Source organism: Siphateles boraxobius, unplaced genomic scaffold (assembly GCF_051911475.1).
Source record: "Siphateles boraxobius isolate OS27281-9 unplaced genomic scaffold, OSU_SipBor_1 17, whole genome shotgun sequence".
NCBI classification, from domain to species: domain Eukaryota; kingdom Metazoa; phylum Chordata; class Actinopteri; order Cypriniformes; family Leuciscidae; genus Siphateles; species Siphateles boraxobius.
In genome coordinates, this window is record NW_027508777.1 from 1,398,584 (window position 1) to 1,418,320 (window position 19,737).

Here is a 19,737-nt window from a genome sequence, read left to right on the forward strand (position 1 = left end):
CATATAGATCTCATCGGTTCATATGTACTTCATACTCTTACTTTTTACCCCAGCCCAACAGGAAGTCGGCTATTTAGGGTTGTTTGTAAAATGCATGCAATGGAATTTAAAGTACTTCTCCTAGAGAATTCAAAGAAATGGCACAAAACTCGGTGTGCATGAAGTCAATACATTGAGGATGAAAAATTGCCAGGGGATTTTTGATATCTCGAACGGTTTCGCCGTGGTGAGGAAACGAAATTATGGTGAGAAACGTGAAACAGGAAGTGTGTTATAACTTCATCATACATTAACTGATCTTGATGAAACTTCAGCAGTGTGTTCGCTGTAAGAGGCCAATCACATGCATGTGACTATTGTGAGTCAAAGTTATAGCGCCACCAACTGGCAGCAGGAAGTGTGTCACTTTCAAAATGCTTTTGACAAAAGTGGGGGGGTTAGTTTTATCTACAGTAACAAAACTCGGTATGTATATTGTACTCTTCGAGCCGGACAACTTTCTAATTTACAGTCATTAGCTACGACCAATAGGAAGTCAGATATTTTGGTTTGAATGTGGATTTCAGATTCTGAGTTTTTAGCTACTCCTCCTAAGTAGTTTATTTTATTCACGCCAAACTTTTTCAACATGATGAAAATACATTAAAGATGCTAATTTGTGAACGGATATTGAATATCTCAAATGGTTTTGCTAAGGTGAGGGATTAAATTAATGTCAAAAAAAGAATCAGGAAATGTCTCATATCTTTCTAAAATGTAATTATACACCATTTATTTTTATATAAAATTATACAAAGATTAGAACTAAACCCATTTTATTCATTTTTTTCAATTAAAGAATTATGTTTAAGTTTAAAAACAGCCAGAATGGTTGTTTAGTCAAAAAAAAAAAAAATCCAAATCATACAGTGCTATACTGCCCTCTTGTGTTCAAAATCAGGTAGGCCTATTTTATTTATTCATAATATTAGGGATGTTACTATGGGAATATTTTCCCACCGGTTAATCAACGTGTGACACCGCTGGGAGCTTTAAAATCGCTAACTTGGAAGTGGAAGTAAAATACGCACGTCCGCACAAGACATTAATAATGGTGCAGAGTTAAGCGAGCTTTTTCAATTAATTCCTATGGAAGTAGGAATGAACTAAACAACGTTCACTCTGTTCTGCTCGTTCCTCACCGTGGGCGCGCACAGTTATGAATGCCCGTGCAGCCGTGAGCATTTTAGTTTAATTTTAAAATTAGTGCCATTTCGGGTGGATGTATTAATTTAATTTATTTAACAAAAATACAATGTTGTGTTTTATTGCGAGTGTACACAAATATAAGTAAACACTTTGCAGTTTGAATGATGTCCTATATGAAGAAAATGACGGAGTATGTTTTTATGTGTAACGCGCTGAGCCACCCACACCCACACACATTCCAGTGTTGCAATCTCGACATCGCAAGCCTGTTCATTTATACATATGTGCTAATATATATATATATATATATATATATATAAAAATATATATATATATATATATATATATTAGATCAATATACGTTTTCCTTAAAATTTTTGAAAACCTATGCAATATGATGGATGTCCAAAAGATGGCACTCACAGACTGTTTTTAAATGGGGTTGGATAAATATATTTTTGCTTTTAAACTGTGTGTGTGTGTGTGTGTGTGTGTGTGTGTGTGTGTGTGTGTGTGTGTGTGTGTGTGTGTGTGTGTGATTGTGCCTTGGTGTCTGTTAGTGACAAGAGTTTAACCTTTGTTCAAGCTTAGGTTTAAGGCCTTGTCTTTTTGGATATATATATATATATATATATATATATATATATATATATATATATATATATATATAATATAATTATTTTTTAGAATATATATACATATTATTTTTTCTCCAAAATATTCATATAACCCATATATGTATTTAAATGTATTGTTTGCTTTAAATTAAATTAAGATTGTATATTTGGTAATTGAACCTAAATTTATTTAAAATTAATGTGCTATATTTCAGATCAATACAATTAAAGTTTACCTTCATTTTAATCAACACTAACTTTATTCTCATCTGAATTATAAATAACTTATTTCTGTATAAAATAAAAAATCCCGAATAATCCAGACCAAACAGAGCGCACTATTCCTACAACATCATCAGTGCTGAAGTGGAACTACAAGAGTCTTCGGCAGATAACGAGCAAATGCAGCATATGTGTTGTAACGAGGCAGGGTCAGGCCAGGGGGATCCATTTGCAGCTTTTTATTAAGAATGGTCAAGACAGAAAGGGTGAGCAATGGCAAACAGGGCAGAACAGAAAAGGCAGAGACAAACCAGGTTGACAGGCAAAGGGCCGAGGCAGGCAGCAAGAATCAGAGTCCAATAAACAATCCAGATTGGGCCAGGCAGAATGTAGTCAGCAACGGTAAACAATCGGTCAAATACAGAAATCAAACATGGGAAACGATGGCCGGGCAAAATCAATATAAGTGGCTATTGTGGTTCACGGTCATAGGCCCTGTCCCACATGGCACACTTCATATGAATTTTCAGTCTTGTGTACTTATTTCATGTGTCCGTAAAATCCATGAGATCGTCTGTAGTGTGTCTCATTTGTCATTTTAGGTTTCAGAAGGTTGATATGTGCCCTCGATGCACACTTTTGCAGAGCCCACACTGATGCAAGCTCTACAGCACACTTCTTTTCGACAGGGCTACGTTTTTGTACGTCGTGCACAATAACCCTAAAGGCACCGGGGTTATGGTGCCACCGGCTTGGGCACGTAATCGCTGCTAGCAGCTATATTTATATATTATATATTTATATAATATTATTTAGGGCCCAAGCCTTGAAAAGGCGAATTAAGGCTAATTAAGGAAAACATATATATTGATCTAATATATATATATATTAGCACATATGTATAAACTCTTACTTTTTACCCCAGCCCAACAGGAAGTCGGCAATTTAGGGTTGTTTGTAAAACGCATGCAATGGAATTTAAAGTACTTCTCCTAGAGAAGTCAAAGAATGGCACAAAACTCGGTCAGCATGAAGTCAATACATTGAGGATGAAAAATTGCCAGGGGATTTTTGATATCTCAAACGGTTTGGCCGTGGCGAGGAAACGAAATTATGGCGAGAAACGTGAAACAGGAAGTGTGTTATAACTTCAGCATACATTAACTGATCTTGATGAAACTTCAGCAGTGTGTTCGCTGTAAGAGGCCGATCACATGGATGTGACTATTGTGAGTCAAAGTCATAGCCCCACCAACTGGCAGCAGGAAGTGTGTCACTTTCAAAATGCTTTGAAATCACCCTTTTATTTTTACCCGATTTGCTTCAAACTTCATCTGTATAATGTAAACATACGCCAGATGTAGACCTGTGAAAGGATTATTTAATATCTAAGATAATGTTGCCTTGGCACACGCATCAAACTTTAATATTCTTGTTTAATGCGTTTGAGACTCTTATCATGTTTGAAATTGCATGAAACTCGATAGACACATCACATTTATTAGCCAGTAGACATGTTCAAAGTTTCAGAAACAGGTGTGGTGAGGGGCTCAGTAGCGCCACCTTTAGTAAAAAATGGGGTATTAGTTTTACCTACAGTAACAAAAATCGGTATGTATATTGTTCTCCTTGAGCCGGACAACTTTCTAATTGAAAGTCATTAGCTCCGAACAACACAAAGTCAGATTATTGGATTGAATGTGATTTTCAGGAGAATTTTCTCCCTCCCCCTCCCTCTGTCTCTGTGTGTGGGGTTTGGGGAATTTGACTATTATTTTAATGGTGTTCAAGGTTTCAGGGGCTTTTGGGGCCCTTAACGTGCTTGACAACTCTTGAAACTTTGCACACAGGTCAGAGCCCACGGCCATCAGGGCCGAGCTGAAGCTGGTACCCGGGCGTGGCAGGGGGGCTCAACAGCGCCCCCTTTAATGGGGTCCCCAAAACTTGGTCCATAGATCAAACACGCTTGCATGAATTAATATGAAACTCAGTAAACATATAGATCTCATCGGGCCGAACAACTTTCCCTCGGTCAAGTTTTACGCCAGCCCAACAGGAAGTCGGCTATTATGGGTTGTTTGGAGAACGCTTGCTCTGGAATTTGAAGTACTTCTCCTAGAGATTGCATCCGTTTACTGCCAAACTCGGTCACCTTGAGGTCAACACATTGAGGATGCTAAATTGCGGACGGATTTTTGATATCTCGAACGGTTTGGCCGTGGCGACGAAACGAATTTATGGCGAATAATGGAAACAGGAAGTGTGTTATAACTTCAGCATACATTAACTGATCTTGATGAAACTTCAGCAGTGTGTTCGCTGTAAGAGGCCGATCACATGGATGTGAATATTGTGAGCCAAAGTTATAGCGCCACCAACTGGCAGCAGGAAGTGTGTCACTTTCTAAATGCTTTTGACAAAAGTGGGGGGGTTAGTTTTATCTACAGTAACAAAACTCAGTATGTATATTGTACTCTTAGAGCCGGACAACTTTTTTAATTTACAGTAATTAGCTACGACCAAGAGGAAGTCAGATATTTTGGTTTGAATGTGGATTTCAGATTCTGAGTTTTTAGCTACTCCTCCTAAGTAGTTTATTTATTCACGCCAAACTTTTTCAACATGATGAAAATACATTAAAGATGCTAAATTGTGAACGGATATTGAATATCTCAAACGGTTTTGCTATGGCGAGGGATTAAATTAATGTAAAAAAAAAGAATCAGGAAATGTCTCATATCTTTCAAAAATGTAATTATACACCATTTATTCTTATATAAAATTATATAAATATTAGAACTTAACCCATTTTATTCATTTTTTTTCAATTAAAGAATTATGTTTAAGTTTAAAAACAGCCAGAATGGTTGTTTAGTCAAAAAAAAAAAAAAGAATTCCAAATCATACATAGTGCTATACTGCCCTCTTGTGTTCAAAATCAGGTAGGCCTATTTTATTTATTTATAATATTAGGGATGTTACTATGGGAATATTTTCCCACCGGTTAATCAACGTGTGACACCGCTGGGAGCTTTAAAATCGCTAACTTGGAAGTGGAAGTAAACAAGACATTAATATATTAGATCAATATATATGTTTTCCTTACATTTATTGAAAACTTATGCAATATGAAGGTTGTCCACACACAGACTGTTTTTAAATGGGGTTGGATAAATATCTTCTTGCTTTTAAACTGTGTGTGTGTGTGTGTGATTGTGCCTTGGTGTCTGTTAGTGACAAGAGTTTAACACTTGTTCAAGCATAAGTTTAAGGCCTTGTCTTTTTGGATATATATATATATATATATATAATTTTTAATAATATATATATATATATATATATATTATTTTTAATAATATATATACATATTATATACATATTATTTTTTCTCCAAAATATTCATATAACCCATATATGTATTTAAATGTATTGTTTGCTTTAAATTAAATTAAGATTGTATATTTGGTAATTGAACCTAAATGAATTTAAAATGAATGTGCTATATTTCAGATCAATACAATCAAAGTTTTCCTTCATTTTAATCAACACTAACTTTTTTTCTCATCTGAATTATAAATAACTTATTTCTGTATAAAATAAAAAATCTCAAATAATCCAGACCAAACAGAGCGCACTATTCCTACAACATCATCAGTGCTGAAGCAGAACTACCAGAGCCTTCGGCAGATAGAGAGCAGATGCAGCATATGTGTTGTAACGAGGCAGGGTCAGGCCAGGGGGATCCATTTGCAGCTTTTTATCAAGAATGGTCAAAACAGAAAGGGTGAGCAATGGCAAACAGGGCAGAACAGAAAAGGCAGAGACAAACCAGGTTGACAGGCAAAGGGCCGAGGCAGGCAGCAAGAATCACAGTCCAATAAACAATCCAGATTGGGCCAGGCACAATGTAGTCAGCAACGGTAAACAATCGGTCAAATACAGAAATCAAACATGGGAAATGATGGCCGGGCAAAATCAATATAAGTGGCTATTGTGGTTCACTATCATAGGCCCTATCCCACATGGCACACTTCATATGAATTTTCAGTCTTGTGTACTTATTTCATGTGTCCGTAAAATCCATGAGACCGTCTGTAGGGTGTCTCATTTGTCATTTTAGGTTTCAGAAGGTTGCTCACGCATACTTTCTGGTTGATATGTGCCCTCTATGCGCACTTTTGCAGAGCCCACACTGATGCAAGCTCTACAGCACACTTCTTTTCGACAGTCAAAGCAGGGCTACGTTTTTGTACGTCGTGCACAATAACCCTAAAGGCACCAGGGTGGCGGTGTCACCGGCTTTATATATATATTACAAAGCCGGCGACACCGCCACCCCGGTGTCTTTAGGTAACTAAAGGCACCGGGTTGCGGTGCCACCAGCTTGGGCCTGTAATCGCTGCTCGCAGCTATATTTATTATTATTTTACTATCTTTTGGGCACTTTTGGGGCCCTTAACATGCTCGAAAACTCTTGAAACTTTGCACACGGGTCGGAACCTGCGGCCATCAGGGCGGGGCTGAAGCTGGTACCCGGGCGTGGCAGGGGGGCTCGACTGCGCCCCCTGAAATGGGGTTTGAACACTTGTCCATATATCAAACACGCTTGCATGTAATAATCTGAAACTCGGTACACATAGATCTCATCGGGCCAAACAACTTTCGTGCTCTAAGTTTTACGTCAGCCCAACAGGAAGTCGGCTATTTAGGGTTGTTTGGAAACGCACACTCAGGAATTTGAAACACTTCTCCTAGGGAATTCACCAGATCACACAAACTCGGTGTGCATGAAGTCAAGACATTGAGGATGAAAATTTGGCAGGGGATTTTTGATATCTCGAACGGTTTGGCCGTGGCGAGGAAATGAATTTATGGCGAATAATGGAAGGAGTAAGTGTGTTATAACTTCTTTATACATTAATTGATCTTGATGAAACTTCAGCAGTGTGTTCGTTGTAAGAGGCCGATCACATGGATGTGACTATTGTGAGTCAAAGTTATAGCGCCACCAACTGGCAGCAGGAAGTGTGTCACTTTCAAAATGCTTTTAAATCACCCTCTTATTTTTACCCGATTTGCTTCAAACTTTATGTGTATAATGTAAACACACGCCAGATGTAGACCTATGAAAGGATTATTGATATCTTAAATACTGTTGCCATGGCAACGCATCAAACTTTAATATTCTTTTTGGATGCTTTTGAGACTCTTAACATTCTTCAAATTGCATGAAACTCGACAGACACATCTAATTTATTACCTAGTAGACATGTCCAAAGTTTCAGAAACGGGCGTGGTACAGGGGCTCAGTAGCGCCCCCTTTTGACAAAAGTGGGGGGGTTAGTTTTATCTACAGTAACAAAACTCGGTATGTATATTGTAATCCTACAGTTACTAAACTATATTGTTCTCGTGAATGTGGATTCTGAGCATTTTCTCTCCCTCTCTCTGACAGAGAGAGTGTCCCCTGTCAATCTGTGTGTGTGTGTGTGTGTCTGTGTGATAAGGGGGAGGGGGGGTATCTTCGGGTGACAGTTTAAACACAAAATCATAAATAGGGCTATACTGCCCTCTTGTGTCCAAAATTATATTTATATATAAATATATTGCATATGTGACTGAGGATGTTGTGTTTTATTGGGAGTGTACACATATACAAGTAAACAGTTTGCAATCTGAATGATGTCCTGTATGAAAAAAAATGACGGAGTATGTTTCCACTGTTCACACACACACACACACACAGTTCGATCGCACCCGCGCCTCTCTCTCTCACACACGCACACACACACACACACAGTTCGATCGCGCCCGCGCCTCTCTCTCACACACACACACACACACACACACACAGTTCGATTGCGCGCGCCTCTCTCTCAAGGTGGAGTGTGTGTGTGCATGTGAGAGAGGCGCGCTGGCGCGATCGAACTGTGTGTGTGTGTGTGTGTGAGGGAGAGAGAGAGAGAGAGAGAGAGAGAGAGAGAGAGAGAGAGGGGGGGGGGGCGGAAATCATTTTATACGGAAATCAATTATTTATAATTCAGATAAGAATAAAGTAAGTGTTAATTAAAATTAAGGAACATTTAGTTTTTATGTTCTGAATATCATTCAAATAGAAAAGGCAGAGACAACATAATGATTAATAATCTTAAGATATTATATTGTATGCTATGTGTTGTGAATACACCCATGTTAAACATTAAAATTTACTTCCATTGCATATCATAGGACACATAAGCGTAAAATATAATTACATTAATAAACCTGTACAAAGACCTCCAGATAAATACTGGGCTTCTATATTTACACATTATTCTATATTTAAATTATCTCATATATGTGGCTATTGTGGTTAGAGATCATAGGCCCTGTCCCAAATGGCACGCTTCATTAGAATACTCGGTCTTGTGTACTTATTTCATGTGTCCGTTAAATCCATGAGACCCATGGATGAGGTGTCTCATTTTTCATTTTAGGTTTCAGAAGGTTGCTCACGCATACTTTGAGGTTGATATGTGGACTCGATGCGCAAACTAATGCAAGCTCTACAGCACACTTCTTTTCGACAATCAAAGCAGGGTTACGTTTTTGCACGTCGTGCACAATAACCCTAAAGGCACCAGGGTGGCGGTGCCACCGGCTTCTTTTATATATATATATATATATATATATATATATATAAATATAGCTGCGAGCAGCGATGAAGGGGCAAAGCCGGAGGCACCGCCATCCCGGTGCTTTTAGGTAACTAAAGGAACTGGGGTTGCGGTGCCACCGGCTTGGTCCCGCAATCGCTGCTCGTAGCTATATTTTCAGATAATATTTGTACACTTGCTCAGTGTTACCAGGATCTGACGATGGCGTGGGAAACATGCAGTCATTTAGGATAATGTAAATCGCCTCTGATCTACGATGCTGCCATAGATAGGTTAGTTTGTTTTTTCCTACCTTTTGAGGATTTCTCTTGATGTTGTCGTGTGGAAGACGCAATCGCTGGTTGTATCACCTCCCGTAGGTACCGCAGTTGTTTTTCAATCCAATCAGCCGGATTTGCAACAGGGTTTGATCTAAATTGCGCATTATCATCCAGTGGCAAACTCCTTAAAATCCTCACTACATATGCTACTTGAGTAACGGTAGTCCAAGTTGTCCTCCATCTGTGCGGTTTGTGGAAAATATTACGGTTTTGAAGAAGGCCCCGTTGAGAACTGTAAACAACTTTGACGACTTGAATTTAAGAAAATTCAAGAAATCTCCGGTGAGTACAAAGTTTTGTTTTTCTTCTAATCACTTAGTATCCAGGCCTTTCCTAATTGTCTATGTATCCATTCATTTTCTGTCAATAATTGTTCATAATCCGTGAACTCTGTAGATAGAATATTGCAGGCCGACGGTAGATGTTCTGGGGTAGAGTCCAGGACTTGCCGGCGGTGTTTGTAAATTTTATCGCTTTGTATCGCCTGCTTAAAGGCTACTTTGATGGATGTTATCAGACACATTACAAGGAGTGCTGTGTGTAAAATCATGTCATAAAATTCTCTACATTTACGACGGCAGTTACGACGGGTGCTCTGTTGCGTGTTGCTCGCGTGAGTCACACACACTAGAGCTGAAGATCTTAGCCGGGACCCGACGGGTTCGGTCTGAATTTCGATCATTTTACGCGGGCTCAGGCTTGCGCTCCGGATTGCGCGGTAAATGAATGGTCAGGTGATGCGTTTCGATTAGCGCGAAAATGGATGCTGAGGAGGTGAAACGGAGGTTGGCATCTGGCGATTATGTTTTGGTTGCACAGACAAAGAAAGCAAAGTCTGAGGTGAGGAAAAAATTTGACTTTGTGCATAATGAGAGACAGTGGGATATGTGAAATGCAAAAGATGCGACATTCTGTTAAAGTACGACAGCAAAACAACAGGGAATTAGTCGCTGAAAAGGCATGTTGATCGAAGCTGTTCAACACCTGCCAGTGCCCAGGAACAAACTACAATCATCTCGTTTGTTGCAGCATCAAAACCCATCCCTGCAAAGGTGAAACAAACGGTGACGGAGAAGTGTGTCAGCTTTTGCTGTAAAGACATTAGGCCTTTTAATATCGTAAATGGCAAGGGGTTTGAAGAGCTGGCGCAAGAACTAATTAATGTCTGGGCTGCGTATGGGAGGGTTCCCGTAAATTCTGTTATTCCCAGCCATGTGACTGTTGCGAAGAGGTGCACTGACATGGCAGAAGAAAAGAGGGAAGCTTTAGTACAGAAACTTAAGACTTTTTTTAAATGATGGCACAGTCGCAATGACAACGGACATGTGGACAGAGGATTATCGGAAGATTAGTTATTTGACAATCACATGCCATTTCATAAATGAGGATATGGAACTGGTGAATAAAACCCTGACAACTACAATGTTCCCTTTGGAAGAGGCAAAGGCGGGAGAAAATATCAGATGGGAGATACTGAAAGTACTGTTGACAAAGTTTGGCCTTGACGCTTCCTCTCTCAGCAAAATTGTATGGGTGATCGATGAGGAGGCAAACATTAAATTAGCTCTGCGGCCATACCAGAGATTGGACTGCATTGACCATCTCATCAATACGGTACTGCGCCATGGACTCGACATTGCCGAGTTATCCAAAGCCGACGGTGCTCCGGACATAGGAGATACCATTTCTGCTACTAAATCATTAGTAAGGTACGTTAAAAAGTCGGGGTTGGCTGCAAACTGTCAACAACTTTGCTGCAAATGGGAGACACTCGGTTCAGTACAGTGTACCTCACACTGACTTCTATACAGGCCATTTATCATGAGCTCCATGAAAAGCTGGAGGCGCGAGGAGAGAGCGCGCGCATTGAGAAAATAGCACCAGACACACTGGACTTGTTGATAAACTTTCTGAAGCCGTTCTATGAAGCAAAGCGGGAACTTGAGGGAGACAAGTATCCAACACTTAATAGTGTGTGTCTCTGGAGTGAGAAACTGAAACACCACTGTCAGCCCAATGTCCTGGACTCCCCTCAGCAAGCTGTCCTTCGTAAACGGCACGAAGACTGGCTTGCGCGTAAAGTGATCATACAGGACCTCCACAAGATCGCAACATTCCTCTGGCCAAAATTTAATCAGCTGAGAATGTTATCACATTCAGACAGGAATGCCGTACATGCTCATGTCCGCACTCTTCTGCAAGCCATGGCTGCAGGTGCACCAGATGTGGAGATTCGAGAACCAGAGCTCTCCGGAGTCGAACCCAGTGACAGTCCTCCGGCAAAAAGGGCGAATTTTGCGGAGTGGGAAAATGTAAGGCAAGCTGACTGGGAAGATGACGAGGTCACTCGCTACATTGAAATGGCTGCTGTCATGGGAAATGAAATGGATGTTCTTGGCTGGTGGAAGGCCAACAATCCATCCTACCCAAAACTTGCAAAATTAGCCAGATCAGTACTATGCATCCCGGCCAGTAGCAGCAGCAGTGAAAGGGTGTTCTTTTTCAAATTATAACTAAATATTAATTTAGTCTTAAATGCATAATGTATACATACAGCAGAGTATAGGCTACAGGCTAATGTTGGCATTATTCTTTTATTAAATTTCAGCTGCTGTTCACCGTCACATTTTTTGTGGCCGCGGATCGTGGAGAGAAGTGACAAAGTAAATCCTGCATCTTTATCTTAATTTTGTTATTGCCGAACACGCATCTTAATTTAGAATTGATCTTAACTTAACTTGTAAAGAAAGTCTCCTATAAAGACGCTTTATTGGCGCGTTGGCCTTTTTATATTCGTATTGGTGATTGTGGAGAGAGGCGGCCTCAAGCAAGTCCTGTTTTCGTTTGTCTTAGGCATAATCTCAATTTTATGAAACTTTTCGTTTTATTTCGTTATTGCCAAGTACAAATCTTAGTTTAGAATTTATCTTGATTTAATTTGTTGAGAAAGACTCATTTTTATAGGCACGTAGGCCTATTTATAGGCTATGTGTATGGCTAGGCATATGCTGAGCCTGAGATGTTACAGAGGACTTATTTTATTTCTTTGTTCCTTCCAAATTCCCTATACCTTAGTCATAAATAAATGATGTTAAAAATGTATAAATGAAATGACTCATTCTTGATTTGACAAAAGGCAAAACTGCTGTGTGCGTGTGCACATTTGAATAATGTCGGGCTGTAAACGGGTTTGGGCTTTTAAAAAGCTGTCAATAAAATTGTACTTGGGCTCGGGCCGAATTCCGTCGGGCTCGGGCCTTGTCGGGCCTAACTTTTAAGGCCCGATTAAAGCTCTAACACACACACACACACACACACACACACACACACACACACACACACACACACACACACACACACACACACACACACACACACTATTTGCAAAGTATATGGCTGTTTGTGATGTTTTGCTAATATTGAATCGATCGTAAAAAAATAATAAACAGTGCTGGTTTTCCTGGCATTTTGGCAAAGGCAGGTGTTATCTGAAACCTTATTCTCTGTTGGGTGCCACCTTGACTATTAGTTTGTGTAGTACTACACTTTGTGTGTTCTCTCCATTTTGGAGTAAAGAAGTGTATGCAGGGTTTAAAGGGGAAGGTTTATATTCTCCTCTCCAACCTTTACTTACCCGTAGATTAGCTTTACCTGCCTATCCACCATTCAGTTGGTACATTTTTTTTTTCCGTTCTCTTTTAAAAATCGGATGGGGGTCCCCATACATACCTTCGCCATGGGCCCCCAATTTGCTAAATCCGCCACTGTTGCTGAGTGTTTAATCGAACGCTGCACAAACACTCGGTCACAACTGTATGATGCGTCTCTTTCATAACAAGCACTCTTGCAAATTTAATTTTGATGTGGGATGTATAGTTTTATAGTCAGTTTTAAAAACATTTTCATTGAGGAGTCCATAATCCTCATCGTGCGTGTCGGTGATGTCACAAGTGTGGTTATGTGGTGATGTCGTTATGAAATTAGGGAAGGCAAATTAATTGTAAGTCCTAATATTATTAATAATAGTAACACTAGCCTTATAATAATAATAGTAATTTAATAGCCTAGATTAATGGGAAAAAGAGCCAATTATCATCTTGATAATATCTCCATCTCTCTGACTATACACATACTATTGTCTATCGGCACAATAGGGGTGTGAACCTACACTGGTCTCGCGGTTCGATTACACTTATAATGTCATCGATTCAGTTCAATTTGATATCACGATGCATTGCATCCTCAATTTTCAATTTTACTTCAAAAGTGATGTGTGCGCGCACATCAGAAAAGCGTCAGTACATTATAATCAGTTATGGTCTATTACTGAACCGATACCGAATCGTCCTCGTCTGCATCGCGATGCATCGTAGAAACGATTAATTTCGACACCCCTACAGCACAACCCTAACTGGAACCACACACACACACAGAATATCTCTCTCTTGCTGCGTTCCAGACCACTTTTAGACACGCACTTGCAAACTTCCCTAAGCACTTCCCCCAGGGGAATCCCTGGCGCCATTTTGAAATGCATTCCACTTCGTGAAGTGGACGAGGGAAGTTTATATGGACAGACCCCCGCTCCCTCGATTTTGAACGAGTCTACTTCAGATCCATATACCACAATGCAACACGATTGTGACGTCACCGCAGATCTCGTCTAATCACCACCACCACAAACAACTCTACGTTATATTAATTATAATTTTTTTTCATTTAAAAAAACCCACACACATCTATATACATTTGGAAGCTGCATTAAACAAATGCTTAAAGGGGAAAAACATTAAATAATAAATCAACTCCATAGCTGATTCCAAGTGGTCAAGGGCTTAGGACGTTCCAATTCAGCCCATTGCAGTTTCCGCCAGTAGTGGGCACTCAAGCAAAGTAAGCAATGACGTACATCCGAGTGAACGAGACGGAGGGAAGTTAGCAAGTGAAGGGCATGACAATTTTGGACTGGAACGCAGCATCTCTCTCTTTCTCTCCGTGTTCTACTCACCCCATCACAGCTCCTATGGCTGTACCAGCCAGCAGCCCGCTAAGTCCCAGATTCAGCCGGAACAATCCTCCTGTTGCAGCTAAACACATAAACACTGTCATTCATTCTTGTCATCTTAGTATAAAGCAAGAATTCTATGAAAATCAACAACAACAAAAACTACCAGAGACAACAAACAAGTTTATGAACTTACCACCTGCAACAGTGAAATGGCTCAGAGCGTCTTTGTCTCTATACACTGTCAAGCCAGTATTTACAGTGCTGTGTTAAAATAAAAAAATAAATACATTTGAATAGAATAAACAAAGTGTTTTTCATAATTGGTGAAACTGACAGCAGGGCATTGAAGGGGGTGGATTGGAATCCACTGCTGCTTCAATGTATATGTAATGATTGATTATAATTAAGGTATTAATCAATATTTTTCCTTCTAAATATCAAATGAGTTGAATGACTTCTCTGGAGATTTTACTTTGTTATAAAAGTTACCAGTGTGATTACTGAAATGTTCTTTTCATGTATTCTGTACAGTCAGTATTTGCTATTATGTTTGAGAAAGGTCTTCAACGTGTTAAAACATATAGGGATCTATAGTTTAAGAGACCATTTCTCAGTTAAAGCCTATATTTTCCATTTAGACTAAAGATTAGCTCTCCTTGAGAGAAAGAATGCATCTTGATGTTTTGAGAATACTCTCCTGTTTATAGTTAGAGCCTGGTCAAATCCAACCTTGGAAAAGCTGTGTGTCGGTGTTTGTGTTAGTCTTCTTGGTTGCAGGTTAAGGAACCACTGGCATTATTGGAGATTGACTGAGTTGTTGTTCTGGGCATGCTGGCACCCAGCAACCCATATCTGCGACCTGGAAGGTCATGACGTGCCTAACTTCAGCTGCACAATCAAAGGAGATATGCTTCAGTCTATCTGTATATGTGTGGAAAATTACTGTGTTTTTCTATTTCTTAGCCAATGAGAATCATTCATCCTGTAAGCAATGACGTAGCTTATACCTTGGAAATGGTATAACTGCTGTGATCTTTGTAACTGTAAGCGGGGCGGCCTACAAACTCCTGTGTGAGTATTGAAGCTGACTTCTGCTAATGAAACTGCAAACTATCTTCAGTAAAACTTTTCTTTTAATTTATTATAATTCTGACTCCGGGTCTTCATTCTTCATATCTGGTTCTGGGTCTTTGACTGTATAACCCCTTACAGTTACTGGATGGTTTGTAAAAAATCAAATGCAAGGCTTTTTAAGACCTGCATGGGTGAGATAGAGCAATGTCTATGGCAACATCCTAAACATGCAGCGCTCACATTTAATAAAATCATAGCACAATAATCACATTAAGTGGTTTGCGTCCGTAAACTCCGTACTGCTTTCTGTTTTTTAATCGTTATTTACTATCATTACGTGTTGTTTATATTGCTAATTATATCTTACTCATCACCACACATTAATCTGACATCCTTAGCTTCTATCTAAATCGTTACCACTAGCACAACACGCTAGTAATTTCACTAACCTGCACAACACGCTAGTAACTCGCTCGCCTGTTAACCATCAGTGCCTGTCATCTTTATTTATTTTTTCTCACGCGCGCTCGCGTCATCCGTGTCTGCCGTCTTTATTTATTTATTTACTCTCTCGCGCCTTTTACGAAGCCATCAAATAACTGTGGTAAGGCCGCGTGTCCACCAAAGCGTTTTTAGCCAGCTGTAAGTATAGGATCAGTCAACAAACACAGTGAGTAATATCTTCTCCTGTTATTGTCACTTGCACTTCATGTCACATGTATAGTATAGCCTGCTCTGTCAGCAATATATATAGATAAATGCGGGGAGACAGTCAGGCTGACAGAGAAGATTTCAGAACTAGAGACATGCATCCAAACTTTAATTGAGGATAATAAGAGTGCAAGGGCTTTAGATACTGCTTTGGATGCGACTAGCTTAGTGAACTCTGTATATTGTTCGGTTCCGGCTGAAGAGCCTGTGCAGCAGGGCAACTGGGTGACCATGAGACGCTGTAGTCGCGGGACAAAACACTGCTCTTATGTTCCGATTCCAACATTAAACAGGTTCTCCCCACTCAGTGAAACACCCACTGAGAATCCTGTTGAATGTGTCCTAGTTATTGGTGCCCTAGTATATACCATCCTCCATAGTCACATGTTTGTCGGGAGCCAAAGCGCCTGACATTAAAGCAAAATTAAAAGTGCTAGCTAATGCAAATCGCAAATTCTCTAAGATTATTATTCACGTCGACACTAATGATGTTCGACTTGCTTAAATTAACTAAAATTAACGTTAAAGAGGTGTGTGAACTCGCAAGTACGATGTCAGGCACTGTAATTTGCTCTGGCCCTCTTCCTGTTCGCAGGAGTGATGAGATACTTAGTAGACTGTCCTCACTCAATGGCTGGCTGTCTAAGTGGTGTCCGCAAAATAATATAGGGCTCATAGACAATTGGAAAAGTTTTTGGGGCAGACCTGACCTGTTGAAAACAGATGGTATTCATCCCTCCTGGGATGGTGCTGCTCTTCTCTCTAGTAATATGGCAAATAGTCTTAGAGCTCAAACATGACAATCTGGGGCTGAGTTCAGGAAGCAGACAGAATGGGTAAACCGACCGTCTGCTAGCTGTCTTACGTCACTGAGGTCCAGTGTTGTATAAAGTACTAGAAAGCAATACTTGAGTAAAAGTACAAGTATAGTCCTAGAATAAGACTTTCGTAGAAGTGAAAGTTACCTTTTAGAATATTACTTAAGTAAAAGTCTTAAAGTATCTGATATATACTGTACTTAAGTATCAAAAGTAATTTTCTGATATTTAATGTACTTAAGTATTTGAAGTAAAAGTAAAACTTTTTTTTTTTTTTTTAAAGCAAGCGGTTAGAACTTTGATTGTGAACTTTATTGTGGCCGTTCGAAAGGGAACTACTCGGTCACTATCGTAACCTCAGTTCCCTGAGAGAGGGAACGAGTATTGCGTAGCCGGCAGCACTATAGTAACCTGGCGAGTTGTCGCTTCAGTCGTTAAACCTGCTATAATGGCGAATTCAGGGGACTATTATAGGCTAAGGCCACGCCCCCTTGGCGGGCTCTGACGTGTAATGACATAGGGCTAGCTTATTGGTCGCACGTCAGAGGCGCCCGCGCCATTGGATGTGCAGTTCCCGCAGCACAGCCGATGAGCGAGCCAGACGCTCAATGTGCTAGCTGTGCAGCTGCAAATGCGTTTTACACATAGGCTTCAGTAAATCGAGGAAAAGGAGTTTCCCCCCGGTTCTCCAGTAGGTGCTTCCATGGCGGTTTCAATTGTGCTTCCTCCTCCTTTGGCAACAAACAAGAATTACGCTGAAATAGAGCGTGCGGAGTGTGCGTAATGCAATCTAGGAGCAGTGATCCACCAAACTTCCCTTATTGCAGCCGCACACATTTCTTCTGATTTTATTTTATAGTAACGGGTAACAAAGATGCTTAGTGGAAATATATCGGAGTAAAAGTATACATTTTATCTAGGAAATGTAGTGGAGTAAAAGTGAAAGTTGACAAATTTAAATAGCGAAGTAAAGTACAGATACGTGAAATTTATACTTAAGTACAGTAAAGACGTATTTGTACTCCGTTACATTACAACACTGCTGAGGTCAGATAAATCCCATCACATAAGGCTTGTTCGACTTGAACCGGCGCTGCGCAGACCGATCGGTTGATGACATCAAAGTACCGCGAGAGCGATTCAAAAGCATAAGGAGCCGTCTGCTCTCTAATCGCTCTCGCGGTACTTTGATGTCATCAACCGATCGGTCTGCGCAGCGCCGGTTCAAGTCGAACAAGCCTATAGAGACTCTTTCACCTAGATATCATCATATAGAGACTGTGTCTGTTTCCCAAATTAGGACATACAAAAAACTCCTAAAACCCATTTAGGGGTACAAATGTAATTGATGTTCAACAAATAAAAAACAGATATAATACAGATGAACAAATGATAAAGGTTGGGTCTCTGAATATTCGATCCCTTACTTCAAAAGCACTTATTATTGTTAATGATATGATTACAGATTATAACCTAGATGTGCTGTGTTTGACAGAAACCTGGCTAAAACCAGACAATTACATTACTTTAAATGAGTCCATCCCGCAAGATTACTGTTATAAACACGAGCCTCATCTAAAAGGCTAAGGGGGAGGTGATGCTGTAATAATTTATAGTAACCTCTTCAGAACTACTGAGAAGTCTTGTTTTAAATATAATTCTTTTGAAGTGTTGGCGCTTAATGTAACACTATCTAATGTAAATGATAAATCACATTTCAGATTTGTGCTGGCTACTGTATACAGGCCACCATACGACTTTATCAAATAATTTGCTGATTTTCTATCAGAGTTAGTACTCGCTGCAGATAAAGTCCTAATTGTTGGTGATTTTAATATGCATGTAGATAACGAAAAAGATGGATTAGGATTGGCATTTAAAGACATTCTGAACTCAATTGGAGTTAGACAACAACACGTGTCAGGACCTGCTCATTGTCGTAATCATACTCTAGATCTAATATTATCACATGGAATCAATGTTGATGCCGTTGAAATTCTACAGCAGAGTGATGACATCTCAGATCATTATCTAGTCTCGTGTAAACTTCATTTAGCTAAGGCTGCAAAGTCTTGTTACAAATATGTTTGGCCTATCACTTCTGCAACTAAAGTTCACTTTATTAATATTACTGACCAGTTTTATCTCCCAGCATCCCAGATAGCTTGGAAGAACTCGATATTGCGACAGAAACTTTTGACTCTCTCTTTTCCAGCACTTTAGACACAGTTGCTCCTTTGCGCTTAAAGAAGTTTAAAGAAAATAGTCCAATGCCGTGGTACAACGAGCACACTCAGGCCCTTAGGAGAGCAGCCAGAAAAATGGAGCGCAACTGGAAGAAAACAAAATAGACGTTTTTTGCATTTCATGGAAAGAAAGCACGATTGCGTACAGAGAGGCCTAAAAAGCTGCTAGATCTGCTTATTTTTCAACCCTATTAGAAAAAAATAAACAAAACCCTAGGTATTTATTCTAAACAGTGGCTAAATTAACTAAAAATAAAGCTTCAATCCCAGATGTTTCCAAGCAGCACAGCAGTAATGACTTTATGCACTTCTTTACTTACAAGATTGATAATATCAGGGAGAAATTTATAACTATGCAACCACAGTATCGCATCAGGCAGTGTATTGTAGTCTCCTTGAGGAAAAATTTGATTAATTCATTGCTATAGGAGAGGAACAATTTCCCAAACTCGTTAAAGCAGCAGTAGGGAGTTTTGAGAAAATGTTAACTTAGCCTGAAAATTTGAACAAGCACAACTTATAGGTCCAACCCCCTTACTCTCTGCTGCGCTACAGCCCTCCCTCCACAGCTCCTCCCCCACAGCTGAGCTTGCCGTGAACGCGCAGGCTAAGCAGGACCACCGATGACGGAAGATTATAAACAGTTATGGAACATTCACTAATAGGGACGAAACATCAACAATATGCTTTACATTGACTATGGCCTTCCCATACTTTGACTACAAACTTGGTCCTCAAATCATTATGTATTTTGCAATACATGTAACTTTATAAGGTTGCACTCTTTCTATAAGATATAAATAGCTAGTAAGATAACGTTAAAGGATAAGTTAACTTTTAAAAAAACTTTTGCTGATAATTTACTCACCCCCATGTC

The 19,737-nt window shown here is 39.7% G+C and overlaps 1 protein-coding gene across 4 annotated transcripts in view; it reads right to left on the minus strand.

The window, feature by feature from the left end:
- timmdc1 (translocase of inner mitochondrial membrane domain containing 1) overlaps positions 1 to 19,737 on the minus strand; it is a 168,382-nt gene that overhangs the window by 62,477 nt on the left and 86,168 nt on the right. For 3 of the 4 annotated variants that reach the window (XM_077232265.1, XM_077232266.1, XM_077232264.1), the window contains exons 5-6: positions 14,205 to 14,272; positions 14,012 to 14,090 (exon numbers count right to left, since the gene is read on the minus strand). The exons of the other annotated variant lie outside the window; for it this stretch is intronic. In XM_077232265.1, the coding sequence (XP_077088380.1) occupies positions 14,012 to 14,090; positions 14,205 to 14,272 (147 nt within the window). The remainder of the gene's footprint in view (positions 1 to 14,011; positions 14,091 to 14,204; positions 14,273 to 19,737) is intronic. 4 annotated transcript variants of the gene reach the window in all.